Source organism: Trachymyrmex cornetzi, unplaced genomic scaffold (assembly GCF_001594075.2).
Source record: "Trachymyrmex cornetzi isolate Tcor2-1 unplaced genomic scaffold, Tcor1.1 scaffold490, whole genome shotgun sequence".
NCBI classification, from domain to species: Eukaryota; Metazoa; Arthropoda; class Insecta; order Hymenoptera; family Formicidae; genus Trachymyrmex; species Trachymyrmex cornetzi.
The window spans coordinates 147,673-155,243 of record NW_017299729.1 but is presented as its reverse complement, the minus strand read 5'-3'; the positions used below and the strand labels follow the sequence as shown (position 1 = coordinate 155,243).

Sequence of the window (7,571 nt, the reverse complement as noted above, 5' to 3'; positions counted from 1 at the left end):
GGGGAGGGAGGGACAAGAGAGAGAGAAAGAGAGAGAGAGAGAAAACGAGACGCGAAAAAAAAGATGCGGAACGAGAGAGAAAAAGAAGAAGAGAGATATCGAGTAGATAATATGCCGTCGAATATAGACCGGGGACACGCGGTCAACATGTCCGAGAGCAAGGGGACGTTGGCCGATGTCCAGATATACTCTCTCCGTGTGTCCAACTCGCGAGTACGAGCACACCAACTCTTGTTTTTCTTTTTTTTCGCGCGCGTAGGTGTTTCTAGTCAACCCTACAAAAAAAATAGATCTTTATTTTCAACGGATTAAACGGGGAAAGCGCAAACACGTGCAGATGCTTGATAAAAATTAAAAAGCCCGTGAATGTAAAGTATTAACGTTTTCATTCCATCATACATAAATGTAGGGACGCAAATGCCTTAACATTTGCCCGAAGTTAACACGCGTATCGGAGAAGGCATGAGAAGGCATGTCAAGGTATTTGTGTACTTGATAAACAGGTGTCTGACTGACCGTACACTCGTGCAGAAGGACTGAGAAAAAAAAATCATCGCGTCAAAGTGTCATGTAGCTGATAGACTATCGCGTTGTGTGAAAAATATGATACCGTAGAAATAAGCATTCGAGGAATGTAAAACGAACGAGTGTTCAGTTTATCGACAAAAATTTATCAACAAAAAAAAGAATAATAATAAGTCTCGTAGATAAAGCACGACGTTGTTGTGCGCACGATATAAAAGATAAGAGAATTGACGATATGAATTATAAGCGAAACAGACGCTCGAAAAGCGCGTGATTCATGTCGCTGTCATTTAAGACGTGTTATATCAAAGTGCAAGCAAGGCTTTTTCTCTCATGGATCGAGTCAATTTCAACAATCAAATTTTCAAACCGCAAACAAATTCCTCGTCTAAAATTTGAAATTCTGTTGGAGCGAGAACTTTTATTTCTAGGGACGTATGTGTGTGTACGTTTTTCGGGATTTCGGAAAACTTTGCTGTGACTACCGTTCTTCAGAATCCTCATCTTTTTAGAAAGTTTAAGAACTTTTAGTACCTTGGAACTTGGATTGTTTTCAAACTCGTACGAGAGCAGGAGAATAGAAGAGGAGTTTTCAACTCCGATTTCACGGACTTTTATGCACGTCCTATTACGCTGTACAAATTTATCGTCCTGAAAAGCGTTGATTCGTCAATTAGCACCAGGGAACAACAGAATGAAAATGATTTATGTGAGTTGTACACAAATAGCCCGCCCTTCGACCTTTCTTTTGTCTTCTTCTCCTCTACCGGCGACTCTACAGGCCGATCAAAAAGCAATACAGAGACAATAAATTCATCGTGCATTTTACCGAGGTCGTTCGCATTTTACTTCTTCATCCGTCTGTTGCACAACTTGATCTGGAGTTTTTTTGTTTACCTTCAGTATGTATATGGTAAGTAGGACGGAGTCGACTTGGTCTGGTGTGCGAGAGGTGCGCGGAGCGGCTGCAAAATCCTAGAAAAGCAAGAAACTAGACGTCGCGTCGCCTAGAAACAAGCTCTACCTCTCGGCCTCCGTACCCGCTACCATTGCGCCCGCGCGACACAACTTATAAATAGCTTGAAAATAAAGGGTTAAAAGGTTACGGCTTGTCTGCCGCAGCCCTAAAAAACCTTGCACCGTTTTACAGACCCACGCGTCGGTCACGCGGCTGTAGGAGTAACGAGGACGAATTGGCCGTCATTTCGCGTCTCGGCCGTCATTTCCGCGCTCCTCGAGATTACTGCTCGCTGCAATTTTGCCATTCATTCCGAAACGCGAAGGTGGTCCCCGACGAATGCGCAATTTCTTCTATCTACGCTGAAAAAAAAGCAGTAAGCGGAAATGCAAAATTCTTGGGAGGCTCTTCTGAGCGAGGAATAAGATTTCGTCGACCATATATATAATCATCGGAACTTGCAATCAGCACGGTCCTCGTTGTTATCAATCGCCCCTCGGATTTATCGAGTCGACATAGACTCGAAATCTTATCAATTTTTTAAAATCCGGCTTCTTATCATTCTGTTTCCGAAATCTGTTTATAAAAGACTCTTGACCATTTCAGATATCTTTGTAATACTCTAAAATACTTTTATAGTCATTCGAAAACCATATAAACTTCCAAGACCATGTCCAGAAAAAAATCACGAAAAGTCAGATAAGATTTCTGACCTTAAATTGGGCCCTAAAAATTGGGTCATGAAAAATAAGATACATGAAGATAAAGAAGCTCGACTCAAGATACGGAGCAAGAGCGATAGTGTATGAGGGGCGCGAGCGGATACTGAAAGAGCATCGATCGTCGTTGTATGGCAGACACGCGCGTACAGTAGGAAAAGCCGCTTTTAATTTCTGGTCCCTCGGTCCTTCTCGACCCGTATCAGCCGCGCGCGCTGCAGGAGCTGGACCAGCGACAAAGCGCAAAAAATTCTCGGATCTCCGCCGTTCCGTCGGAGGAGAGCGACGAGAATCAGGGGCGGGTCTCCGCTCCGCTCCACTCGTTCGCGGAAAATCGATCAGCAACGCCGGGCGGCGGCGGCGGCGGCGGCAGCAGCGTTTCGTTCTCTCTCATTCTCTCTCATTCTCTCTTTCTTTCTCTCTCTCTCTTTCTCTCCCTCCTCTCACTCTTTCTCTCTCGCTCTCTTTTTTCTTTCTCTTCCTCTCACGCAAAAAACTCACCTGCCACAGGGATGCCAAGCAGAGGATCAAGCTTGATTGACTTCCTAACGTATTTCCGGTTGATAATTATCCGCCTACGTAGCCGCGGCGACGCTCAACGAGGAGGATGCTGCGGATAGGAGATCCGCTCCGTAACGCGGCTGCGTGATGCACCGTAATCAGCGCGTCGGATGAAGAACGGATCTCGATGTTCTGTATGCCTCCTAAGCGTTGCGATGCCTGGACACCGTTGACTGCTACTACTACGTGTTGCTGCCGTCACTGGTACTGCCGCTATCGCCGCCGACCGGAGTCATCCCCCTCCCCGAGTCAGTCCGGAGTCCGGCATCCCTCAGGCGCCATGTATATCCTCCCCGCTCCAGCCGCCAATCTTTCCCCTTCTTCATCACCGTCACCATGGTGATCATCCCTCCTAGAAAAGAGAAAGGCGACTGGATAAATAGAAATAGAACTATGTGGAGAGAATCATACAGGATGTTTCAAAATGAAATTAAGAGTCTAATTACTGAGCCTTCGTCGTTGAAAAAATTAAAAACTTCAGCACACTGACGTTGAAGAATATAAATGGGCATCAAGCCTACTTTCTCCGCGTGTAATCTCTAATCTAACTGAAATAAAAAACCTGAAATTGTGAGAAAAACATTGCGATTAAAAAGGAATGACGGGATTCTAAAATTATTTTGGTGATAAGGAAGAAATAATGACAACGTTAGTTAGGATTGCTTTCAAAAATAAACATTTATTTCAAAATTAATGCTTACCATTAATGCTGTATCCTAAAAACTAAGATCTCTATCCTAGACACCGAGCGTGTTTAGGTGTTGTCTTAAGATTCCTTATGAGTTTACTGCATTGTTAAGTTGTGTACAATTTTGTATAGTACCGTAATGGGCTTTATAGCGAATCCAAATCCTCGCTGATTCGCGAAATCACATGATACCCTTCAAGACTCACGCTTCGCCACTTCCAAGAGATCAAAACTCCAAAGATCCAAGGATCGTTTGACATAAGAATTTAAAGGTTAAGCTGAATTCAAGGATTACAAAATTTGACACTTTGAAATCCGAGATTAAATCAAAAATATCATTATAAATAAGAATTCCTATGTCTAAAGATCCTAAGATCCAAACTGGAAAATCCAAAAACCCAAAAAGATTTAAGGACCCTATTAATCCTTAAGATTTAAAGACCCGAAAATTTAACATCTTACATCCTAAATGCAACGCATTTGTAATGCGTTCGTACCTAATTAATTTGACGGTCAAAATTATGTATACAAAACTGAGTTGCGCGTTATTTCTTATATCACCAAACACAATTCGACAGTTCTCACTCTCCAACGTTGCGATAAAGAGTAAAATGATAGTACCGCTAAGTGATGATATCACATTTATGGTTCGGAGTATGCGCTATTGAGGACACATCCTTAAACAGCATCTTTTGTAGATTGTACCAGTTCACCAAATGACGTTTCCAGACATTGCCGTAGCTCTGCATAACTTACTACTAAAACACTCTGCTCATCTCGAGACATGAGGCATATCTGTAATGGTACATTTTCAGATTACTTTATGTACACACATTCCGAAAGTGTTAAGAATCATTACCTTGTCCTGCGAACCCGAATCAAGTTTATTCAAGCAGGATACAACATGCGCAAGATCCAACCAAGGTCTTCCATCAGCTGTGACTTGATGAAATACATAGTCCCTAAACAATTTGAGCATATAACGATCGCCCGTCTCTGCCCACGTAGGTTCCATATTAAGCTCCGGCCTTTCGTTGATGGTTGCTAACTTGACCAGCAATTTAAATAATCGTCCGTTTTCTAGTTCCTTGGCAAGTTCGTTCTCCAGAACATCCAATCGTAACTGGGCGGCATCCAACTGTGTATAAAATCTTGCACCAATCATTGGCATGAGATCCGTGACACTCTTACGGGATTGATTCGACAGCAAGTACCTAAAAATATGTCATATTATATTTAAAATATTTCTAATTTGTCACTGTAGATTGGATTACAATGAAATTAGAAATGATAATTTTCTTCTGCTCTGTCCATCGACACATTAACATTTTTACATAAATAAAACTCATACTAACTATAATAAATTTGAGATATATATTGAAGATTCTTTCCGTGGATTAATAAAGCTTTACACTTAATAATTTTTAAATCAAGTAATTAAGATTATCAATTGTCAGGGTTACAAACTTACAGAATAAGATTTCGAAGGTCGGTGGAGTAGGAACGTGTAATCAGCTCGATGGAGGCTGACATATTGTCGCGATGGACGGCGATAAGACTTCGACATGCCAGCGCTAAGACCAGCTTGCCAAGTGCTACTAAATCTTCTTGCTGATAATGTGGGATGAGGGTAAGCGGATTTGCAGTGTTTCCATCTAGAGTAACCACGTCTGGAATGGCGACACAACTCAAACGAAGTCGTGTTCGTGATGTAAGTAATACCTTGGTAGGATCTAAGCATCTGTATGCCAAACCTGTAAAACGTAGGTCAAGTTAAAATAGAATTAAATTAACAAGAGGAATTAAATAAAACGAAAATTTCAAGATTTATGGATACGGAGTTACATGTTATAAAATATTTATGGTTCTTTAAGACAGACAATAAAATGAGGACAACGAAATAGTATACTAACCAGCGGCATGAATAACACGAAATGCGGCAGTGAGTTGAATGATGTAGCTCCAAATAACACTTTCCGGTAGCATGCTACTATGTTGCTGTCTTAGAATAGTGTTCTTGGTATGACTATAAGGCCGTGGTGCATTGGGATCCGACGAGAACGGGTCGGTGTAACCGTTAAGCTCAGTTGAGGCAAAATGTTTATTCAGTAATGTCTCCGAGGCAGGGTGATAATCGTATACAAAAACCATGGCTGGAAAAAAAATGAATTCGGCAAGAGTGCGGTACGTATAGATGATGTACAAAAATAAATGAAAGTGCATCTAAAATACGGACAATGATCACCGAATGCCTTAGTGGTAAAAACTTCTCTCAGCTGAACTAGATTTGTGTGTGACAATCGTTTCCACATGTCAACCAGTACCATACATTTGGTGTTGGCGAGTCGGAAATCTACAAGCACCAAGAGCAAAATATAAAGTGCCAAGCTGATAATATTCTGTGATATTTATTAGTAGGATCCTCGAGTTGAAGTTTAAACTCACCGTGAATACGACGTAAACAGTATCGCGTGCCAGTCTTGATACTGGTGGCCTTGTATGTGGAAGTTTGATACCCAAGAACCGTCGAAGCGGGTTTATGAATTGGCTCCAGAGGACATAGTTCGTGATAATTGTCAACCTCATTAGGTAAGTCAGGAAATCGTACGATATCGGGCTGTGCCAATGTCAATGCGTTCTTTTGCAGGATGTCCATTCGCAAGCTTTCACTGACAAAGAAGCTGGGAGCGGCCTGAGGAGGAGGTGTGGAGGGAGCAGAGGAATTATTAGAAGAGGGTGGTTTTGCCGTTTTCACAGGTTGTAGATGTGAAGGTGTACCCGGATAGACGTAACCAATCTGTCCCGTTGCTACGGGTCCAATCTAATATTAAAGATAAAAAAAAACAAATCTCCTCGTTATATCTTGTCAGTTACGCAGGTAAAACAGGCAGTACAGCAAGTCGAGTCTTGGACTTACGGCCTCAGTGCCATCCTCAGATCCGACAGCGTCACTGCCAGTATTCCCAAAATAGAAGTATGTTGTGCCACCTACATTTTCTTGTGAATGGGTGTAGGAGTTGTTAAAGAGATTCGGCGAACTACTATTGCTGCCCGTAAGGCCTCTTCCTGGCACAAATTCGGGACTGGCAGTTACCTTCTTTTGTGAGTCCAGAGAAAGGTTGGACAAATGCTTGGTCATTGAGTTTGTGCTCAAGCCTATGCCAGGACTTTGGTGATTCTGTATAAGACGATTTATATAAAATAATTATCCGATACCGAGATCATTTTATTTCCATTAATGCAAAAAAAAAGTTACCATGTAGGTAGCAAGCTTGGACTCCGATGGAACTCCGTTTGTTTGAGGAGTGTATGCGACAAACAACGATGGGTCCATCGCTTCTTCAGCCACTGCATTTACCACTTTCGTACTTATCTTTTACCCTTACTCTCTATATTGTCCTTAACAAATTCACCATCCACTTACTTCTCACACTAACTTTTATAAATGTTCTGTCTTGACGTTTTCTTTTTTTTGCTTTGCTGATGTAAATCGAGGTTCCAGCCTTCCGAGCCTGCAACATATTCTCAAACATTATACATGTGAATTATATATAAATAAAAACTGAGTGAATTATATGAATATAAATAAATATGCTTCTAAACATATATTAATATTCATTCAATAAATTCTTTGCCAGTCTAGACTCTTTGTTAAGCTTTACATATATAATACACCACGTTCTCGCGTTTATCTCACGAAACTGAATTCTCCCAAAGGATAAAAGATTCAACGGCTGCAAATCCAGGCAAAACAATGTACCTTGACAATAAATCGATCGTACATAAAGAAAATTTCCGCAATGCTTAATTGGCACTTTTTTCCCCGAGGTCACGATAACGAAAAGACGAGACGAAGAAGCGTGAATCGTAAAAGAAGAGCGTTCAGGGGAATCAAGAGCGTACGCGACGGTACAGCGAGATCGCCGATGCGACGACTTTCATGGCGAATGAAAATAGAGAAAAGAGAAGGAGCACCGAAGTCAGCAATGGCAGCTGATTTTGACAACAGGCCGACGCGACGGAAGGCGCGCGACGCGGGCAACGCGAAGCTCCACTCCGCTGACTCCGTTCGACTTGGCTCGGTCCAAGGCGAGCCTAAGGAACGCTCGTCAACGGTTGG

At 42.0% G+C, this 7,571-nt stretch overlaps 2 protein-coding genes across 8 annotated transcripts in view; both read right to left on the bottom strand.

Annotated features, from left to right (window-relative positions):
* Positions 1-2,949, bottom strand: part of LOC108765463 (uncharacterized) — a 7,389-nt gene extending 4,440 nt beyond the window's left edge. The window contains exon 1 of the mRNA XM_018514199.1: positions 2,704-2,949. The gene's annotated coding sequence lies outside the window, so the exon portion shown is untranslated. The remainder of the gene's footprint in view (positions 1-2,703) is intronic.
* Positions 2,950-3,429: 480 nt separating this feature from the next.
* The window catches only part of PAN3 (Poly(A) specific ribonuclease subunit PAN3), a 6,722-nt gene continuing 2,580 nt past the window's right edge, over positions 3,430-7,571 (bottom strand). For 4 of the 7 annotated variants that reach the window (XM_018514197.1, XM_018514194.1, XM_018514191.1 and 1 more), the window contains exons 2-9: positions 6,708-6,963; positions 6,369-6,629; positions 5,897-6,272; positions 5,688-5,804; positions 5,365-5,604; positions 4,923-5,205; positions 4,311-4,665; positions 3,430-4,246 (exon numbers count right to left, since the gene is read on the bottom strand). In XM_018514197.1, coding sequence (XP_018369699.1) covers positions 4,130-4,246; positions 4,311-4,665; positions 4,923-5,205; positions 5,365-5,604; positions 5,688-5,804; positions 5,897-6,272; positions 6,369-6,629; positions 6,708-6,785 — 1,827 coding nt within the window. In that variant the 5' untranslated portion in view covers positions 6,786-6,963 and the 3' untranslated portion in view covers positions 3,430-4,129. Of the gene's footprint in view, positions 4,247-4,310; positions 4,666-4,922; positions 5,206-5,364; positions 5,605-5,687; positions 5,805-5,896; positions 6,273-6,368; positions 6,630-6,707; positions 6,964-7,211; positions 7,566-7,571 lie in introns of those variants that run through there. The other 3 variants (XM_018514193.1, XM_018514195.1, XM_018514196.1) reach the window with 3 other exon arrangements.